Genomic DNA, 21,732 nt, shown 5'->3' with positions numbered 1-21,732 from the left:
TGCACACGCGCAAATGCGTCACACAGCCGAGCCGGTTTTCGCTTACTGCGTCAATAAGCCGGGTGCGGCAAGCGTACCCAAATACCACCGAAATAAGTTACAGTAACGTTGCGGCTCATAGAAAGCGTCGTAAACATCTACCAGGACGAGGCATTAACTCAAATTAACTGCGCCAGGATGGCGGTGCTGTTTTTCGCTAACTGCGCCACTCGAACTAAGCCTAAATGTGATTAAAATGCGCCGCACACTGTCAAACACAATTTCTCACCTTGCCGTAGTCCAGTAGTGGAGTGGTGCCGTGTGGAAATGCAGACGACCCGCAAGAGAAGCATAGAGAAGGCCAGGAGCCCCCCAAAAGTGGGCTATATCCAAAACAGACGGGTCGCCGAGCACGCGAGCTTCGCACGTATACGACCGCCCTCGCTCACTCCTGCGGCTTGTCTGGCGCATGACGTATGCACGCGCGTCTGGCGTGCCGCTAGCTTGTTGCTAGGCAACGCAACAAAAAATTGCAAAGTATAAGTTCATTTACACGCAAAACTTTTTCACTTTGAGTGGGAAGGAATAAAAGAAATAAAACGTTGTCTGGAAGTTTATTTCACATTCTTTTTTTCCGATGCTCGCGTCAACTAACGCACGTTGTTGAAACTGGCGTGACGTGTTTCCTGTTGCCAGTTTTTGAAGAGTGTCCCTTCTTGTTGAATTTCTTTCTCTATGGTACCATAGAGAAAGAAAAATGGTGGTACTCCCCGACGAGACTTGAAGCGTGCCCATGCGTCAGCCTCTGGCTCGGACGGCGGCCCAGATCGCCGTGCCGAGTTACAGCAGCGCAAAAAAAAAAAAACTTCGGCCTTTTGGAGAGGGTCTAAGAAGTGACGTCTGGACTTGTTCCCGGGGCACCTACTTGAACAACACGACCAGGTCAGTTTGGTGACACATTACATTAAATATGGCTGACGCCTTAAACATTATTTCACTAAACGCACAAGGGTTCCGAAGTCCTTTAAAACAAGTCGAAATGGTCAGCGTGGCCCGCGCAAGAAATTCTGTCATACTATGTTTGCAAGAAACAAATTTTTTCACCCTTGGACATGCTCTTATATCAAGCGCACTTTTAACCTAGACTCTTTTTTCTCGTTCGCGACATCACGCTGTAGTGGAGTTGGTATTATCATTTTTAACCGAACTCTCTTGCGATATTATCACGTCTTTTATGATGGGACAGGGCGGATATTGGCATTTGATTGTATACTATATTCATTTAGGTTACGGATTTTGTGCATATATGGATCCGCCCTGACCATTAGGTCAAATGATTTTTTTCGTGACCTGGACGTGTATTTCCTGTAGTGTGGTCACGTGGTGCTTGTTGGGGATTTTAATTCCGTTTTAAACACGCGAGCAGATGTGCAAGGCCCGGGATGGGGTCGCCCTTATTCGTACGCACGGGAGTTGCGTCGCCTCGTCCAGCAGTTTTCGTTGCTGGATACATATCGACTTTTTCATGGTTCTTTATTTGCCTGGAGGTGGCGACGCGGCGCGTCGTCAAGCAGGTTAGACCGTGCCTATGTGCCAAGCAGTTTAGCTCAGTATGTCACCCGGTCTGATGTGATAACTTTACCTCATCTCCTGTTTATATTTACGATCACAGACCAGTTTTACTTGAAATTCGCTTCCCTGCTTCCTCATCAGTAAAACCTTGGTGTCTAGACATCCGCGTTCTACATGACGCGCGTTCGCGCTCTTGTTTGTCAAGAGTCTTGGGCGCCTCTGTTTCTAGATCTGACCGAGAGTCATGGGACGCGCTCAAGGTGCAGTGGCGTTTGCAGTGTTCAGTTGAAGGACGTCCACTCAGATCACGTACGTCAGAACTGACAGATGTTGCCACGAAGCTCCGTATTACCCTTCGGGTCAGTCAACTGACTCCGTTGATGCGCTCATGGCAGCGTGAGCTACGGAGGCGTTTCCAACGCCTCATCGCAGCGTCGTCTTTGTCAGCTGCTGCTTGGCGATGCAGACGTAATCCGTGTGCGCACCCCGAAGTTCTGCGCTTTGCAAGAAACTCGCTTGTTAGACCGGCGAATGCATTCGGTTCTGTGGCCCCAAGAACACTTCCTGTTACGTCGCCTCCCACGCGTGAGTATTCGCTCTTTATAACGCATTTTGAAAACATGGCACATACGACTATGCAAATAGATCCTGGCTCTTTAGGATTGCGTACAATGCTTAGTGGGCTGCCTCACGTTCTATCTGTGGTAGCCGACCGTCTTTGTGCACGACCATCAGCTGGTGAAGTGAAGGCAGCATTATCTTCCATGAAGCGTGGCTCGGCCCCAAGGCCGGACGGGTTACCCGTTGAGGTTTACTTAACGTTCTGGGAAGATATTGGTGCCACTTTCGTATCTGTTATCAGCCGCTGCTTTGAGAACTTTGAATTCTCGTCTAGTTTTCGCGACGGTCGCATTGTGCTGATACCTAAACACGATCCATCATTAGTACGTCCAGAAGGATGGAGGTCAATCACGCTTCTGAACGTTGACTGCAAAACCTTCACACCTGTTGTCCCCCGGCGCTTGAGAAGCCTGATGCCTTCCTTAATAGGACACCATCAGGCATGCTCAGTCCCTGGCAGAGAGATACACAGTCTTTCGTTCGTTACGCGTGACATACCACGCTGACCAGGTCCACGCTGACCACGCTGACCAGGTCAGCACGTGGTCTCTTAGTTTCACTAGATCAGGAAAAGGCATTCGATTGCCTTGAACATAGTTACATATTTAATGTACTGACCGCGTTCGGCTTTTCGTCAAATTTTGTTGGACCTATTAGAAATGCCTATTCAAATATCCGAAGTACATTGTTCCTTGATGGTCGAGAAAGTGCACCATTTCTCGTTACTCGTGGTGTTCGCCAAGGGTGCCCTCTATCTCCAGTACTCTTTGTACTCAGCCTTGAGCCATTTTTACACTCAGTAGTGAGAGACCGTTACGTATGCGGTCTACCACTGCCTGGTAGCGGTGTTGTGAAGGTGACAGCCTTCGCCGATGACGTCACATTATATCTCAGGAATGAAGATAGCTTAACCCGTAGCCTTCGATTTCACTGAGTACGGAATTATTTCAGGTGCTGCGCAAGATTTTTCAAAGTGTCGTTATTTGTTCACTGGTTCACCACAGACAAGCCTAAGTCCCGTTTTCCGTTTACAAAAAGGCAATTTTCTTCGTATTTTAGACCTTGATTATACCTATGATGGCATATCAGAATCTGCGTGGCTCTGAATACTTGAATATAAGGCGAAATATTTAAGATGTTCAAAGGTAGGATTTACCCCTATTGGAAAGAAGGTACTTAGCACAATCTGTATTTTGCGGTCGAGTGTGGTAGGTTTGTCACGTTGTACAGCCACCATTACGGCTTACTAGTTCTTTGCAGTCCCTTCTCGGTTCCTTCTTCTGGTCGAGCCGTACAGAACTTGTCTGCCGCGCGACGCTTGGACAACCACGCTCTCGCGGTGGGTTCGTGTTCCCATCGGCGTCTGTCAACTTCAGGCTGCTTGCTCTGCGATTTCTGCTCCGTCTGTTACAGCGTGACCAGTGTCCTGCGCATGAACTCGCTTGCTATTTCCTTGGCACACAAATTCGTTTTATGTTACCGGGCGTGCACTTAAATTATGGACCACAAGTGTAAACGCACCTACATTTTACTGTATGGCCGTGGCATTTTATCGCCACATACAACAGATATGTCCTGATATAGACGTTCTCGAAAACCGTATAGTAGATACTATGACAGCCTTACTGCTTCCTCTAGTTCCCCCAGCGCGCCTGGCACGTTTCAATAACGTGTCGTGGGATGCGATAACGGCACCATTTCTCACTGGCCACCTACGCGGCTTCATGTGCATGGGGTCTAGGGTGGCAAGTGCTTCCGACTCGTGACAGGCTAGAGCAGTGGGGCGTTGTCCCATCTTCGCTGTGTCCCAATTGCCCACTTCAATAGTCCAATAAACATGTGCTGCTGCAATGTGTCGTTGCCAGGATAATTTGGAGGGCCGTGCATGCTGGTTGCCGTGTCCTTGGAGTTAACCACTTTATTACAACTGGTCGCTGCTCATGTGGCCGGTTCGCGCGACCTTTAATTGCTGCGGGGGCCTTTTGTCTATGGCGTAACCGGTGCGAGGCAGTTGCCGCGGGACGTCGTCACCGCGCTTTGTTTCCACTTCTGGGGAGGCTCCACTTTGAGCTACTGTCGTTTCTGTCAGAGGAGTTGTTCGTCCTTGGAGAAGAAGAGTTCCTTCGACAGTGGTCATGCCGTTTCCTGTCGGTGGCCGATAGACGCGTATGACTGAATTTTCGACCAGCCTGGCCATTAAAATATATACGCTGAATATTAAATACATTAAATATATACACTGAATATACATGTATGTAGGTGGCCGTGATTTCTGTGTGCTCTCGTATGCATGATCATCTTTGTTTATACATATCTCATAGCATCGCTACAAAACTACGTAAAGTTACATCTCATTGTACATAACCATTTTGTAAATGGTATGTATTGAACATCATTTTCTGATATGTGACAATTAGTTTATGTGTAACTGTGCGTTTCCCTGGGTCTATGTGGGTATATATATATGCTAGTGAGTGTGGACTCGGACACTTCTTTCAGAACGTGGCATTTATACAATGCTTCTTATTTTGCGTATATTATCGTCATGGTGGAATTGTTTCCTGATTGTGACTTTGTGTTCATATCGTCTTTTGTTGAAATAAACTTTTTCTGAAATGCGCTGCTCCTTCATTCTTTCCGGTGGAGCCTCGTGGCAAACCAAAATCGACGAACAGTTTTCCAGGGTGTTCACGTTCACTCGCCATCCCGGCCTTATGAAAGCGGATGACCAGCGAAGCTGTTGAACACCGACGCTACAACTGCTGAGGGGCGTATGCAATAATTTTAAGGCGAAATACATAGGTGTCTACGTTGGCGGTGCCCTTGGCCAAACAGCTCCGTGACATGCTTCCACGGTTCTGGCTTACTAAGGGCGTGCCTAGTGCATGTCTGATTGCATACGTGTTTGCGGTCACAGAGACGCGTTTGCTACTTCTCGCGCGTTCGTCGTCGTCGTCGTCTCCTTCCACAACTGGCTCCCACGCCACTCATCATGCCAGCGTTCCCTGTGCGGTCTGGGAGTGGTAGCGTTGGTTAACACTCACAGGGTTAGTTCTGGCAGTAAAACATAAATAGCCCAGAAAGTGCACGGGAAAGCGGCGCCGCGGATGTTTAAATGGTAAGAGCATCGCACGCGTCATGCGACGAGATGGGATCACTGCCCGCCTATGCCGTATTGTTTTTTCATCCACTTTCATTTCAATTAATTTATTATTTCTTATAATTTAATTAAATTTAATTAATTACTATTTGGGGTTTTACGTGCCAAAACCACTTTCTGATTATGAGGCACGCCGTAGTGGAGGACTCCGGAAATTTTGACCACCTGGGGTTCTTTAACGTGCACCTAAATCTAAGTACACGGGTGTTTTCGCATTTCGCCCCCATCGAAATGCGGCCGCCGTGGCCGGGATTCGATCCCGCGACCTCGTGCTCAGCAGCCCAACATAATTTAGTTAGTAAGCGCAAGTAATTTCCCCGATCTCATCCTTGGTGCCAATGTTTGTTGGATCTTCAGTTCCCTTTCTTCCATATATATGTTAATAAACGGGTTATCTTCGATCACAGTACCTTTTTTAGAAAGTTATCGTGAGCGTTCCAAGAGCAATTGGAAAAAGCGACAAAGAATGTCATGCTTACCACCTCGTCAATGCCGTCGACATCCCTGCGTACTCTTTCACACGAGGGATTACGTTCGTAATATTGCCCAAGCGTTCTTTTCGGACATATCGACTTTTCGCTGACTGACTGTAGGTCTTGGAAGCCCAATGTGCCGGGGAATGATGAAGGCAAGCTTAAGTCAAACAACACTTCAATACAACGCAACATGTATAAATTCTGTCATGTATAAATTCCAGAACGCAATGCTTTGGTTTTTTTGCACAGTAAGTACTTCTATCAGTCAGCTAGTTCACTTGTGTTAGAAAAAAAGAAATGTCCCAGTGTCTTCCGAAGTGCGAAGCATCGACTGCGATAGCAAATTAGTAGGCAAGTATGCGAAGTAAGTATAGTAGTTTTATCGCATTTACAAACTTCCAAACATTGGCTTACTAACTAAATTAACACGCGCGTCACGCGCGCACGGGTAAACATGAACACATTTCGGTCGATGACCGCGTAAACTCGCAGTCAAAGCTCTTGAGTGAGGAAACGCAGCACCGGCAGCGAGCGAATTGACCTTCGTTCTGCCTCTCGCTTCAGCGGGAACTAAATGTCGAAAGCGCAGCACATACGAAGCTACCGGCACTCGGCGAACTTTGTGTACATCGCAGATCGCTGCGAAGATGACGCCCGTGGGGGCGCGCACTTTGTCCGCGTCGCAGATCGCTTTCAACATGTGGCACCCGGGTGAGCGCGCCGTAAGGAGCAGCTGCCGCAGTAGGACGCCCCCCTCTCTTGCCTTCCCACCATGCCTCGCGCACGCCAGAAGACGGCGCGCTTTCCCCGCCTTCCTCGAGTGAGAGGCTGAGATTTAGCCGCGATCGGTGGGCTGACCCTTGCCAGCTTTCACTTGCACATACAGCGTGCGGCGCGCGACGACGATGTTATCGTGTTTGTACTTTATGCGGAACATCACGGCGACGGCAACGGCGTAGATGCGCTAGGAGTGTCCACGTTGCTACACGCGTGTGCTATTTGTCTGTTTGAATGAGGTCTTGTCTTGTCTTGTGGCCTCGAGAGTGGCGCGTACCCACTATGGGGGATTGGCCAAGAAGCAGGCGGTTTTCCTTATGGTTAGAAGTAGAGACAATCTAGATTTGTATATTGGAACGTGGGACGATAGTACGGTAAATTAGAAGTTTAATTAATTATTGTTAGGAATTCCAATAATATAAGTAAACGTGAAGAAATGAAATAATATAAATTATGGATAATTTTAGAAATTCAGCAAGGTACTTGAACGAGGTACGTGGGTGCCATCGCTCCAGAAAAGAGGAGGAAGAACGAACTGGGCTCGCGCTGTGAATCTAACCGGTCAGCGCTGCAACCGTTGTTGTAAAATATGACCTGTACATAGTTGGTCGTCTTACTGACTCGTCCTTCGCGTAACAATATAACTGTTATCGCAATAAATTTGCATTCTGGTTACCAAGCTATACGTGAAATATAGCTGCATGCCTACATTGGGCGCTGAAAGCTTGTGCCATCTCACGGGCGATCATAACACCAGCGGTGCCATAGTTGACGACCCTGTTGAAGAAAAATGACGTTGGTCACAATGATGTTAGGAAGTTGTTTTAAGAAACAACGCAGTGAAAGAAACAAACCTCGGATAATGCGGAGAGTACAACGGCCGTTGCAGGACTGCTGCGGGCACATCTGCAGAGAAGCGGTGCAGTTACATAAGGGGCCCTAATGTTTGGGCAAAATTAAATGTTTATGCGTCCACGCTGTTAATGTAGTACTAGAAGCCACTCTAAAGCGAAAGAAGCTTGAGTTTATGTTTGGAGACCGGCGGTCTCGGAAACCATGCGAATCTTACGGAAAGCAGATGCACTGCTTTCAGTGAATGAACGTGCAAATGTAAGCGTACATCTGCGCAAGGGAGTGTACTTGAGTGTATGGGGTGTTTGTGTGTTGACGTAATCACCATTTCTGCCCTAATTATCACCCAAAACATGGAGGAGCATATAAAAGGGGTAGCCAGGCTAGTATGTCCACCTTTTCAGTGATGGCGATGATGATAATGAGAACGGTGATGATAAAGCTTCATGAAGTCTGTAATCTCTCTCTCAAATGTAAAATGAAGATTCTGAAGCCCCTCATAAACAGGTCTCTCGAACTCTAAAGTATTAAAGTTCTATGTTATAGTGGAATGATCCGGCATAGACTGATCAGTTCATTATTCCAAAGATTTCATGGCGCATTTCAATGTGAGAGACACTTTTAGGCAGAAAATTTTTGTTAACAATTCTTTACAAAAAAAAAGATGATATGCCTACAGCATAGCAAGTATATGATGCCACGTATTTACATTATCAATCTTATGGCGTAGCCGCGAAAGAAATTGCGAATAGACCTTTTGACTTTGTAGCAAAAATGTCTCCAACAGCATTATTTTTCACCCCAGAAGCACAGAAAGCGTTGGAAGATTGATTTGCCTATTATAGGTGATTTCATGTTTCCATAAAGAGGAAGCATGAGTGACTCTGATGACAGGACTGTTCTTGAAATGTACAAATAGACGTGCATTCACGTCGCTTCTGTAGTTATAAGAGGGGTTCCAGCGGTTTCAGCATATTTAAGACGTTTCTGAAATCTTGTCAACTGTGTGGCGGTGAATCTCGTTGGTTTTTTTGTCGAACCTTTCCGACATTTTTGTAGGTGCGACTGATTTGCAGGGGAGCCAGAATGAGCATGAACTATAACGCTCATGTCTTCTCTTGGAACAACTCTAACCACTCAAAACCTCGCGTGCGGCTCAGTGCCACCTTTATAAACGTTGTTAGAAGCATTTCAAGTGTTACGTTGCTGATTTTTCTAGGAAGCACTATAGATCTCAAGAATTCGCTGTTCTTTATGAGAAGACGTCATGATTTCGCAAGAGTAGCGAGACGACAGTTGAGCCAACTGTCACTAGAATTCCGTACCGCATCTTGGCTTGGCTACTAACTTGTGGAGTGTCGACCTACACCTACGTAGTCGGTGTACTGGAGCCATGCAGTTAGGTGTTTTTTTTTGGTGCCCCCCCCCCCCGTACATTCCTTAGAAGTACAGCAAAGCAGCGCAAACGTACTTACATAACAAATTAGATGATGAGTCATATCCATATGTGACATCCATCGGCGCACCACTCCATCTAAGACGAGAAAAATTCGGCAGAGACACTTAGGCCGGCTTATGTGTGGGAAACTCGAAAGTGTTAGTCTTTTGGTGAAACGCTTTGTTCCCCGGCCACGGCGACTCCATTTCCACGGGGGCGAAATGCGTAAGCACCCGTGTACTTATATTTAGGTGCACGTTAAAGAACCCCGGGTGGTCGAAATTTCCGGAGTCCTCCACTACGGCGTGCCTCAAGATCAGAGAGGGGTTTTGGCACGTAAAACCGTATAATCAAATTAAAAAAAAATGTTTTGTTGTCTGCGCGTTGTCAGTGCAAGCTCCCGCCCGCGTTTTAACTGCGCCTCGGCAAGGCCAAACGAAGGCGCGTCAGGTGTCTTAACGCGCTCGCTTGATTGCGGAGGGTTCATATTCAGAGGACCGCTCATTGGCGTTCAATTTGACATTAATGCTTTTTATTATGCGCAATCATATTACATACTCATTACGTGGCGCCACCTACTTCCCCATCGGCTGCGCCATCGCGTACCCTATGAAACATGCACTAGGCCACACCTTTAGACAGCCAGGCAGCTGTGACGTCACGTGCGCAATGACGCACGCACTAGGCCCACCAGCCAATCAGAACCGTGCAGCCAGCGTAGCGTCGGGGAGCGTGCTCGCCTCGCACCCCGGTAGGCCCGGGTTAGATTCCCACGCAGACCGAAACTTACCTGCTGATCTTTTCAATAGGATTAGTCTGCTTTGTTTACAAGAACCTTTCTGAGGAATTTGACGTCAATCCGAGTATATTTTGACGTGGTTGTACTGTTTGCCGCAGGCCATTTTTGGTACCATCATTCGGTCACGCCGCCTACTACAACTCTGGATTTTCGCGTAAAGGAGCATATTATGCTTTCGCATTAATATAACGTTCATTGTTGCGAACACGTCGAAAGGAAAGCGGCTCATGCAATGAATTGCGTGCACTACTGTATGTGGCGTGGCTGTAAAGAACAGTGCGTAGGAGCTCACAGTTCCTCGCTAGAACTGCGGCAGCTTTCCATACTTCTGCTCTGCAGAGTTCTGTGCAGGAACTGCAACTTTAGCAATCAAAGCTAGCTCAATCAGCCTTTAAAAAAAACGTATCTTGCTCTTTCTCATCAGGCGCCACCACTCAGCTGCCAGACTCTATGAATGACTATTGCGCCAATGGGATATAATCTCTGGTTAACCTCCGCGTCTTTCCTTTGTCTTTCTTTCTCTCTCTCTCTCTTTGTGCGTGTAGGTCACACCATCCGGTTCAGGTGAATGCTATCACACAGAAGACACAATTCTCTGCAGGAACAAAAGCCAAAACGAATTACTGTGGAGTAAGTGCTTCCTGTTGCCAGAATTACACCCTGTCTTTGAACATACATATAAATAAATTAAATTAGGGTGTTTTCTATGCCAAAACCGCTTTCTGACGATGAGGCACGCCGCTGTGGAGGACTCCGAAAATTTCGACCACCTGGGGATCTTTAACATGCAGCTAAATCTAAGTACACGGGTGTTTTCACATTTCGCCGCCATCGAAATGCGGCCGGCGTGACCGGGATTCAATCCCGCGACATCGTACTCAGCAGCCCAACACCACAGACTCTGAGCAACTACGGCGGGCAACATACACAGAGAAATGGCTATAACACAGGTATACATCTTGTACGGCGTTATTCTCTTCTTAAAATTCGGTGCAGTTCACTAAAAGGGGGTTAGATTTGGTAACACAGTATAAACACGGACTTGCAAACATACTCATCGCTCGCGGAGTAAGGTGAGGAGAGCTTTCTCATCATGTTCTCAAACGCGGCCACCCTGTGCTTCTCGTAGACCCGTACAAATGGCGATTGCGTGGTGAAGTTGCGCACCTGGAATAAAGTATGAGTGTTTACAGCGCCGTATACAACTTGACGTCAAGGTCAGCGCTGTAGACAACAGGACAGAACATTACACGATGCCTTGTGATTCCTAGGAAATGAATTGTTGGGATGGTGCTGACTAAGCACTTGAAATCTATGCAGCATGTTCTAGCGATCGGAACATAGACGTTGTTATTGTTCACTGGCTTTAACGCGCAAGGAGTATTTTATGTTCTCTTGCTGAAGTGCAAAGGTGCGCATGATGCATAAGGCATCAATTACTGTGTAATATCCCCAATAATTCCGATTTGCGTTTAAAATGTGCTTTAGGTACATGCTGGCCGGTTAGTTGGTCTGGCATTATTACGTATCTTACACAGTGCGTACGTCCTTCATCGGTTCACCGCTCGTGCTGGATGAGGTACATAATCGTTTCTAATCAATAAATTTAACTCGGGAGCTTTTATCTAAATGAAATGCTAACGGAAGTTTCTTGCATTAAAAAAATAGCACCTAATGACTTCATTCAGGATACATATATACAGGCCGTCAACGCTTTAAAAAAACTCTGAAAATCGCGATATTTCAGGAACCTCAATAAAGCCTGTTTGCAACTCTTAAACTAAGCAATAAAGAATGTTGTCACAATTCCATCAATCGCGCATAATATTACATCTGAAGCAGACAAAAGTTAAGCATTGTAGACCTCCATGAAATAAGTCAGCAATCTGTAATTAGGACAGTTGAAAAACCACCGTAAACATTTGAACAAATGCATGTAAAACATCGCTTAATACATAAAATTTATCTGCTTTACGCGTCCTAACAAGTGAAGGTTACATAATTAAGATATTTGCTCTTGGTGCACAGTTACGGATTTGTAAACTTTGTGCTTCAATGTTTGGCAGCTGGACAATCTTGGCCACTTTTTGTGAAAAACTCCGCACCCTAAGTCAAAATTCATTCCTTTAGCCAATGAAATTTAACTTTCTCTCTCAAATGCAGCAAATTTATTTCAACAGACACTTTTGCATTTTACAGCTATTTGAATTGCAAAATCTGAGCATGCCCCTAGCTAAAGCTTCCTCCTAAATAAAGAACGAGAAAGACTTCATACTGTTTGATTCTGTTTTTAATTCTTCCATTCATTTTGACCAATGCAACAGCAATGCTTTAGGATTCAGTTTTCCTTCCCAGTATAATTCACGAATGCAGACAGACTCTCACGCGTTCCCTTTTCTTTTCTTTTCTTTTCTTCCGAGAAAAGATAAATCGAATATTTGAATAAAGCAAGCTAAGCCAGCGTCTGGCATATGCTTGTGCACTCTCTCTCGCTTTATATATATATATATATATATATATATCCTTTTCATCTTAATAACCTCTTCCTCTCCCGTTCATCCAGTGGGGTATCAAACCAGAAATTTTTTTTCTTTAAGCAAGTCCCGTCTTTCTGCTATCTTTAGTCTCTCGCTCTTTCTTTCTTTCTCTCTCTCTCTCTCTCTCTCTCTCTCTTTTTAAATAATGTAATACTCACGTTGCCGAAGAGTCCTGCCAAATGCTCTTCGTCGTCCATCCAGTCGGGGTAGCCAATCATTTTGTCCATCTCCGCGACCTGTGGAAAGCGAGAGTAATGCGCTGAGGAAGGCGGGAAGTTCTTCAATGCCAACGCAGTTGCAGCGCCAATGAAGAGGAACTGATACCCTACTGCTTTTAAGGCTGTTCTTCGGGCTTCGTGGCTTGTCCATCTCAAGTTCCGCAGCGAGGCTTCCAATTCTCGCTGAATCAGCTCTGTCATCAGTAGAACCTAAGTCAGGCGATACAGGCATGCGTAAGGAAAGCGATAAATAATGTTCAGTGAGCGCAGTATTGTATTACTGGCGTCGGCAGCTTACATGTCACTTTCAAGGCTCGTTGCGTTACGTGTGGCCAGTAGTCTATATCATCCAGAAAACACATACTTAGTGTTGCAATGAGCCATCGCGACCAACGAGCGTCTGTAGCAGCAATTTGAAGTAAACTCGTCCTTCGAACCGGTCAAACTTAAGTTCTTTTTCTTTTTTTTATATCGATCGTATCATAAGCCCAGTTACGTTCACTGCAGCACAACGGCCTCTTGCAGAGGCTTCTGTACTCCTTTCCAACGTCAACCGAACACAGCTTACTGATCACGGCAAGTTTCACCGATTGCATGACAGCGTTTGCTACAAGTGCTCTCAATTTCTCTTTCCTTCACATAGTGCCCTAGTTATTAAATGTAAGCTGAATAGACAAGCCGTGCCCGATCGATATAACGCTGCAGCAATCTCAACACGGCAAAAGGTCCACGTGCACATTTCGACGAAACTGACACGCAGGGGCGGTACAGAGGGACCCTCAGTAACCTGGAGCACGCGTTTCGGCAAAAAGATTTGTCTTCGTTAGAAGATTACTTGTTCATCTTGCAACCAGATCAATCCGGGTGTTGGCCCAAGTAAATAGCATCTACTCGGCCATTGAAAGAGGACCACTAAAATAGGCCAGTGTCAACTGAGACGGGTCGAGCACGAGTGAGCCCAGATTTCACCGACGCCTTCCTCTTTCACACTGCACAGTGCATAGCACAAGCACCGATAACACAAGCACTGATAACATCTACTACAATTTACTTCGAGTATAGTCGGGTTAGGGCCAGTTTCAGGCCAAGGCACGAGGCAGATGCGCGCAACGGATTGCATTTAAATGGCACACAAGTATGCGAAGAATTCTAGTAGCGTATTGCACGGACGCGCATGTACGAAATGGTCACGTGGCAGACACGCACGAGAGCTGTATCGGTGGCCTTCGAGAACAAGGTATGTCGCATGGAGCCGCATGTTAGTGCACGCATCAGTAACAGCGAAGTAGACATTCAAGATGTCGTAGATGAAGCGGGAGTCTAATACTACGCCTGCTTAAGTCTATAAGGACGCGAAAAGAGTATTGTCGCAGCTCCCTTTTTTTTCTCGTGTGCAGACAAAATGAAGAGTCACTTAAACAGCTTATGCAGCAGGAACCGCGAAAGTTCGCATTTTACATGGATGGCGTAATGCACAGAATCATTCCGAAAAGCGGCGTTATTCTCAGGACATATCACGTGAAATGCAAAGCGCCTCAAAAACGAAAGATACAAATCGATCGCGAAGAGGCCAGGAGCTGCGAGTCACTCAGTGTTACGGGCTCCTACCTCTTTTGAAAGAGAGAGAAGAAAGTTCCACCTATCCCTGGGCTATAAGCATACTTGAGACGGAGCTTTAGCTCAGGTTTAACTCCTATTTCCCTCTTCTAATGCGCGTGAAACGCGGAGGTTTTCCCATTAGATAGCTACTGAACTGACTTGAACAATATGTGTTGCATATGCGAGTAAAAGCAGAAGTGTTAAGACTGTAATGAGGATAATTTTGATTTACGGTCTCAGATATCTTTTTTTTTCTTGATTGACAGTTTGCAGAAATTGGTAATATACGTATTCGAAAACTGAGGCGCACATTTTACAGCGCTGTCCCGTGGGTTTCCTGCCTGTTGTCTTTGTCGTCTTGCGTTGCCCATTCAAGATGTTTAACCAGTACCAACTCGCCGAAACGTCGATTCATCTACGGTTTACAAATTTATGACTCAGCACAAAAAACAGCTATTGCAGTTCTGTAACCCGTATATGTTAGAACATCCTCTATAGGGGAAGTAAATATGAGCCTAAAACCTAACGCCTCGGTTATTTCTTTTGAACTGCAACTACTTTAGTACACAAAATTATTCCAGTCAGTCAACAGATGTCAAGTGAGTTTTTGAAATGCGAGAAACCACATCAAGGTTCAGTCGTTGCCAAGAAAAACTATGCCTCCGTTCTCGTGGATTTAGACAGAAGTCCCCACGTTCATACTTGGTCGCATAGGATCGTCAGCCAGTCTTTCTTATCGAACAGTGGAGGGTTCAAGTGAAATACCTCACCCCGCTCAATCATGAAGTGTGTTTTCGCACGCCAATTTTTAATTACCTGCTCATTCCTTGCGATGCCAGTTTTAAACTTTCATCTCGCGTTGTCGTTGTGCTTGCGGACTGTAGTTACTCAATGCACTCCGTCATTGAACGAAACGGTGCATATGCTACAAGGAGAGTGGACCATAAAGCACCGAGTGATGTGCACTAAGCTTTAAACCCGAACTTCTTGGTAGGGCAACACCTTTGTGCTAGTTGTTAAGGGGCAACGTGCACTCCGTGTGTTTGTTTGCCACATGCCTTGTCCTCTCATTTTTCTCTGCTTCGTCCAAAAATCTTGCTTTAGCAGCTAGCTCAGATTCGGACCTTAGTGGAGCGGTACTTCATTAATCGTGGATCGCCATAGAAATTTAATTAGGGTCGACTCTCTTTACAACACCTGACATTGTACGAACATTGTGGACGCCAGGCAGGGTCATTTAAATGGCCTTCACTTTAATAGTTGTGGCGTCCGTGGTTTGTGGTTTGCTGTATTGAACACCTCCTTACGAAGAAGCCGCCTAAGCTCAAGAGAAGGCCAGCTATGTGGAATTAGAAACACGACAACTTCACGCTCTCTTTTATTCCTACAAAAAATTCGTAATTTATACGCACGTCATTCTTGGCCTGCGGCGAAAATTTCCTCTCAACGTACAGCTGGCTGATGAGAGGTCGCATGGCGCTTCCTGCAGCAGCTATGCTTTCCGTGCAGATATCCTGCTTCCTCTTTTCGTGCAATCCGTACTGCGCCATAAATTTTTCATGATGAGGTCTCAACGGGCTCACGAGGGGTGCTAGGGTTGCTATAATTTTCCAGCCAACGTAATTCTTCACTTTATATCTGAAAGAACGTCGAAACGACACAAATACCTAGTTAAGAGAACCCACTACACTGCCTGTTTATTTTGGTAATTAAGTGAGAAGAGAATGAACTTTCCGTTACAGAAAGGCGGGGAGGTCAGCCTGAATTAATATAGATTGCTCTGGCCTGCTACTATGCACTCAGTATAATTTTTTAAGGTGCTCTTTGGCAAAAGTGTAAAGAAAAACAAAGGCTGCTTATCTTTGAAGAGGTGTGACTTCTTAAATTGTAAAACAGTAGTTTCTGGGACATAGCTGTTAAGTGAATCACATACTTGGTGATTGAGGCCAGGAAAATCGAAGTAGATTAAGTATTCATTAATATTAGGCACTCTTGTAAGGTATGTGTACTTGAAAGTTATGGAAAGAAAGCAAGTAAAGATTTGCAAGTAAGAAAAATTCCTTCTTTACGTCGTCAAGGGCTGAGGGTAAACAAGAAGTGAAAGGTAGAAAGGTTAACCAAATTAAGTGTCCGGTTGGCTACGCTCCAACCGGACAAATGCGCGAGAAACTGACTGAATTACCGAGCAACGTACTGAAGTAACTACTTATTACATCACTGTAGAAAAAAAAAAACTTGAATATAGGAAGTTTTAGCTTGCGGGCAACCCTGATGCCACCTATTCAAACACATCTAAAACACAGAATTTATTTGGTACAACTTGTGGACCAATTTGAGTAAAGTTGTTGAATTTGAGAGAGAAAGGCATGTAATAATGACTGTCGGAAGCGAAACGTTGATTTAGGCCATAAAATGGGTTACATTGTTCTCGAAAATCTGAAGTTTAGAAAAGGAATTAAAAGCGTCAAGATTACAAACCTGTAACTCTGCAACGAAAATAGATATTATGGCCGTGTAAACTGCCTCCGTTAAAGCATCTTAAGCGCACATATTTTTTATGTTAACTTGTATCTTATGTAAATTTGTACCACAGCTTCTCTGTGGTATTTGATTCCTCGTGTCCTTGTTTTATTCGCGCTGTTTAACCTCAGTTGTAGAGAATTACCTGCTTGTCTTGCGAAGCAGAATGAAGACATCTTCGATGTACGTCGGTTCAGCGATGTATATCTTGGTGTCGTCGGGAATTTTTATTCCTTTTTTTCGGAGATACTTTTTTAGTAAGTTCACGGATAAAGATATCTGAAAAAGGAGTGTTCTCACATCATCTTCTCCAAATACGTATACTGTATACATGGCGGCGCCTGAGCACTACCTGGATGGTTAGCAGGGAAATGGCTTATTTTTGCCAGTCGTGGTATTATTAGAATATTTCGTTTTGTTGCGGATTAGTTAACCTCACGCCTTGTTTTTTTATTTTATTTATTTGCCATTGTTAACTCGCGTATAAAAAAAATTGAGGGCTCGAATGTGGTTGGGCTACCGGTATTATTAAAGACCACGATTTTTATATTCTGTTTTGGTTTGAAACCGCACTGAAATATGTACACATCAGTAGCACAAATTTCGCATATAACCGTATTTTGAGAGGATAACTGGATGTGAGGATAAAGCTTTCTCAGTGGGTGGCACGTCGACTCGCGGAAATAATGTTGCAAAGTGCCCGTGATTATGCCATCACTCACTTAGCTGTCGCAGTGGCTGGCTCCTGTCTTTTGTTCTACTTTCGTGTTAAAAGCGCAATCTCTGATTACAATTTCTCACTCTTCGCTCGGACGTTCTTGGATGCGTTCTTCTCAACTCATGCATGTGGCGCCCTCCTGTAACACAAAGTCGAAACGCTGTCAACTTCATATTTTCCCGAGAGATGGCAGAACGCGCCGCGTGGATGCGCGTCTTCTATTTAAGCGGGAAGATTTAAATCGTTATCTAAAATCGGGAGCCCACTTAGTGCAACAGATCCTTCGGTGAGTGTGCGGTACCTTTCGGCTTTATATTGAATTTCTGTACACGCAAGTAAGGAATAGGAGTTGCCAAACTTCGCACTTACCGCAGGGTATTTTTCGTTAAGTCTCCTTAATGTTGTGTAGATGGCGGTCTTCTGTTGGGCCCCTGTTTCAGCTTCTGCAATCTAACGACAAAACTGCAAGCTTATTTGGAGGTCAAAGAATGCAATAGCTTGCTGTGCGTCTCCAAGCTACTTCTACATTCCTAGAGACCAAAATTTCGAGAGGGGTCAGCACTTAATTGTTCCAACAATACCTACGAAATTTGTAGCGGTTCTTACTACCGTAGCAGAGTTATGGTTATATCCTTGCTCGTCACCAGACGATCCACTACTCAGAAACTTTGTTTTTGTAAAAACTGAGCGCGTCGAAGCTTAAGAACTTAATTATCCGGGTTTGTTGTAGCAAACCCGACAAAGACTAGTTACCTTTCTCTCTTTGATTCCCTCCCTCTCTCTGTTACCTGCCAGGGAAAGGTGGAAGTACGTTAGCGATTCATTTGGCATTGAAATAATTGGATTGCACAATACTTTACAGACACCTTGCTGCATACCATCTGGCAATGCCTATTTGACCCCGTTCTTGAATGCGCAAAGCAATGGAAAATTGATTTACGTATCTACGCGCCCACATCAATGTACTGTGCGAACCACAAATAACGTATTGTTGAGGCTCGTAGCATATGCATCGGCGTCTATGACTACGCGCATTGCGCTATCGGAATACATTCCTGTTACACCATTTTAAACGTGCAATGCATTCAATGCGCCGCTAGATGCAAGGAGTACGATTTAAAATCTCACCCTGGCCAATCTCGCTTCTAGGCGAATGATTTCCTTTGCAAGTTCCATCGATTCGACGCTGGCCGAGCTTTTCGTGGCACTGATCACTGCTTTCACGTACGACCGATATTCGTGGACTATGCGCGTTTCAGCCCTTGTTAAGTCTTGATCCGTCGCTTCGTACTCAGTGCCATTTGTGCTCGTGCTTCCGCTGCTAATGCGCACGTTTCCAGTTTCTGTTTGCTTTCCTCCAGTGTATGAATGTGCTCGCTCTCGTACAAGCGATTCAGGCACTTCTGTTAGGTCATCAGTGCTTGCAAGCACCCCTCCATGTAAAACAGGTAAAGAAGCCCTGCCAACCTAGGAGAGGAAAAAGAAAACGTAAAACGCAAGACAAAGGCTTCGCGGCGAGATGGAAACTTCAAGGAATGAGCAGTGGCCGATCACGACAGTTTTCTACATGGACCTAACGTTTCGACAAAAAGACTCGTCTTCCTCAGTGCAACACCGGCTGCCCTTAGCAAGGTTTATACGCCTCCATCTTTTCCCAGAAGCGAGGACCCACATGTGAACGCTGTAACCTGTGAAACCCCTCCCCGTCAGCTTTAACTACGTTTACCATCTACCTAAACGAAAATCATTTTGCCAGGGGACTAGCACAATCGAACTATGCATCACGTTACCGAAAGCATGTGCCTGGATTTGTCGTGCTTGTCTTGAACGACGTCGTAATGGAAGAAGGCCTGCAGTTCCGTCAAATCTATATCGTTTCCTGCGTCATGAACCTTTTTGGCATTGCTGCTTCCGGTTGGCCAGTCAGAAATCCCACGATGAGTCAGCAATTCCTTCAGACTGTCGATATCCTGGGCACTCTCTGAACAATGACACAAGAAAAGGGTATCAATGGAATATGTTATTTATGCGCGTCCGCTTATCAATAAAAAGCTCTTTGTCGTGTCTGGGAGAGTATAATTTGTTAGAAGTTGTTGCATCCATTAAACACTTCTTGAGAACAATGACATTTGTGAATGTATCACATTTCGAGATGCATCCAGGAGTGAAGTAATGGTCGTCTTTTAGAAACCTCGTTTCCAAATGTATGAAATATAAGGTCACATTACAAAAGGAGTAGTCGGAATTCCCCTGAACGTACGCGTGAATCTACAAAGGTAACTCTCGAAGACATTTACAGTTAATGCAAAAGTCCTCCTAGCCCAGATATAAAATACTGCACCACCGCCTTTCCGAGGAAGTCGCTCTATCATTAAAGGAATATGTGGAAGTTTCTCTTGCTGCTTCGTGCTGCTTTAGGCCGGATATCAATTTTTCCTTTGAATGACGCTGCCGACCTACGTTTCACTGATTAGAGAATATTTCATTTGATTATACAGCGGCACTGCGCTTATAAGAGCATACTTAGATTCAATATCTCATGAATATGTTTAAAGGGACACTAAAGTGAAAAATGATTTCTTCTGCGTCAGTAAATTACCGTTCTACAACACCAAAAACACCACTCTTGCAACGATGAGACTTTTGGTAAGCCAGAAAAGGCGCAAGAACGAAATACGAGTGGCGACGCCTACTCAAGTTCCCGCACCTGGGGGCTGTGACGTCTTGGATTTTGATGGCATCTTCTAGGGCTTACTAATTATATATAGAGGTACAGATTGACTACATTGTGTTCTAAAGGACCCAAATATTAAACATGGTAAGTTTTGGGAACCTTTACTCAGCCAACGTGGCCCAAATGCGAAAACATACTTTGGAATCCCTGACGTCACGCTGACGCACCGGCGCTGGGGTTTCAGCGCGAAATTCAAATACTGATACCTGGACCTTCATTTTCTCATCTAATAATAAAAAAAAATGTTGGAATGACTGCCTGTAGGGTTCTCAAACGATGCTCCATTAGTCTAAACCGATTTATTGTTTCCCTTTAGTGTCCCTTTAATGTGTAACCGAAAAAACGGGTCGCGATGGCCCCAGAGATAATCAGCTGTGAAAGTACTCACTTACCTTCTTTCATACAAGACTGGTAGGCTATAATGGCTTTCTCTGATACTTTAGAGCCAGCTCTCTCACGAATTTGCAGCATACCTGAGGTTGAACAAAATGACCATGTTCTTTCTCAGCTTCAAAAGTCTAGGCAAAGATCGTCTCGTTTGGAATTACTTCGAGAGTTCAAAAAGTGAGTCAACTCTTGACATTCCAACCACAGCGCTACTGCAGCGTATTGATCTAAATTTTATTTCAACAAGCATCGGTAATTACACATTTCAGTACTATGAGCCTTTCCCAAGTTGACACGCCCTGCATCTTACGCGTGTTCACTTTCTAAAATGTGCTCACCACAAGAGCCACTGTAAGCCATACACATAAGCAATGGGAGTCTTGTTGGTGGCCGCCTTGTTCGTGTTTAGCGATGTAGGCTACCTAACTGATGATATGTAGTGTTTAGTGCCGCAAGGGCAACTCACGTTTAAGCATCAGCTCAAACTACACTGAACGAACAGCGTTGCTTTTAAAATATAAAATTTATTGCAACCGCAGATGTGTATATTCAGAAAGTGGACAGGCGTTGTGTACGTGTCTATTTAGCACCATCGATTGCTACCTACCATGAAAAATCGTGTTTCAATAGCAGCATCTTTACTTTGAAAAGTGCAGCCTGTTTGCAACGCTTACTATACTCAAAGCCTTCTGCCATAAAGAGCAAAACTTTCTCGTTAAATATGTGTTCACTTACTTGATATATCGTCCTTAGCCTTCAACCATCGTGCTTGAAGTGATCCCGGTAGAGCGGAGAGGTCTAATTTTGATGTATTTCGCCGAGAGCTGCCGCACACGTATCTATAGAAATTGGCGCACGGATTTGCGGTCGAATCCAGGAGTCTTGCAATGTCGTCGGCTGGTTAAAAGAAAATACATGCAAACTTACCGCTTTCAATCTATTGGAGTGATGTGGGCTCGGAATTCACTTGCTTAAAACGCAACCACGTAGTGTTGTAGTGTTGTGGTATGGCTGACAGATTTAAAAGAGAAATATTTAGGTGCCACTCTTGGTTAGTGCGTGGGCTCCTGCAAGTTGTTGTTTTGTGCTCGAGGTAGCTGGTCAAATTACCGGATTCGTTATAAGAGCACCAAAGGAAAATATTAGGTCAAACTAGGTCGATAGTAATCAATCATCGTTTGCCTTCTGCCAATGTGTCACTTTGTTGCTAAGAAGATTGCTGACAAAGGTCTTTTTGGTGTTCCTTAATTTGAACCACCCGCGGCAAAACGGACGAGCTGAAGTAATCTCGCCGAGACCTGCCTCTGTGCAGCTGTTATGTCTTTCAGAAGACATTTATTTAGCT

General features: G+C 45.0%; 1 protein-coding gene across 1 annotated transcript; it reads right to left on the bottom strand.

The window, feature by feature from the left end:
• Positions 1-768: 768 nt before the first annotated feature.
• LOC139055575 (neprilysin-3-like) lies at positions 769-21,238 on the bottom strand. The gene is made up of 14 exons (XM_070533094.1): positions 21,123-21,238; positions 20,393-20,473; positions 19,057-19,247; positions 18,395-18,733; positions 17,636-17,716; positions 16,694-16,827; positions 15,441-15,666; positions 12,541-12,639; positions 12,370-12,447; positions 10,729-10,841; positions 8,913-8,971; positions 7,440-7,491; positions 7,295-7,362; positions 769-900 (listed from the first exon to the last, which is right to left on the bottom strand). Exons 2-14 carry the CDS (start codon positions 20,469-20,471, stop codon positions 866-868), a joined length of 1,554 nt encoding a protein of 517 aa, XP_070389195.1. The 5' UTR covers positions 20,472-20,473; positions 21,123-21,238; the 3' UTR covers positions 769-865.
• Positions 21,239-21,732: the final 494 nt, after the last annotated feature.

This window comes from Dermacentor albipictus, chromosome 2 (genome assembly GCF_038994185.2).
Source record: "Dermacentor albipictus isolate Rhodes 1998 colony chromosome 2, USDA_Dalb.pri_finalv2, whole genome shotgun sequence".
Lineage (NCBI taxonomy): Eukaryota > Metazoa > Arthropoda > Arachnida > Ixodida > Ixodidae > Dermacentor > Dermacentor albipictus.
Note: the sequence above shows the minus strand (reverse complement) of the source record. Positions and strands in the feature narration are given on the sequence as shown.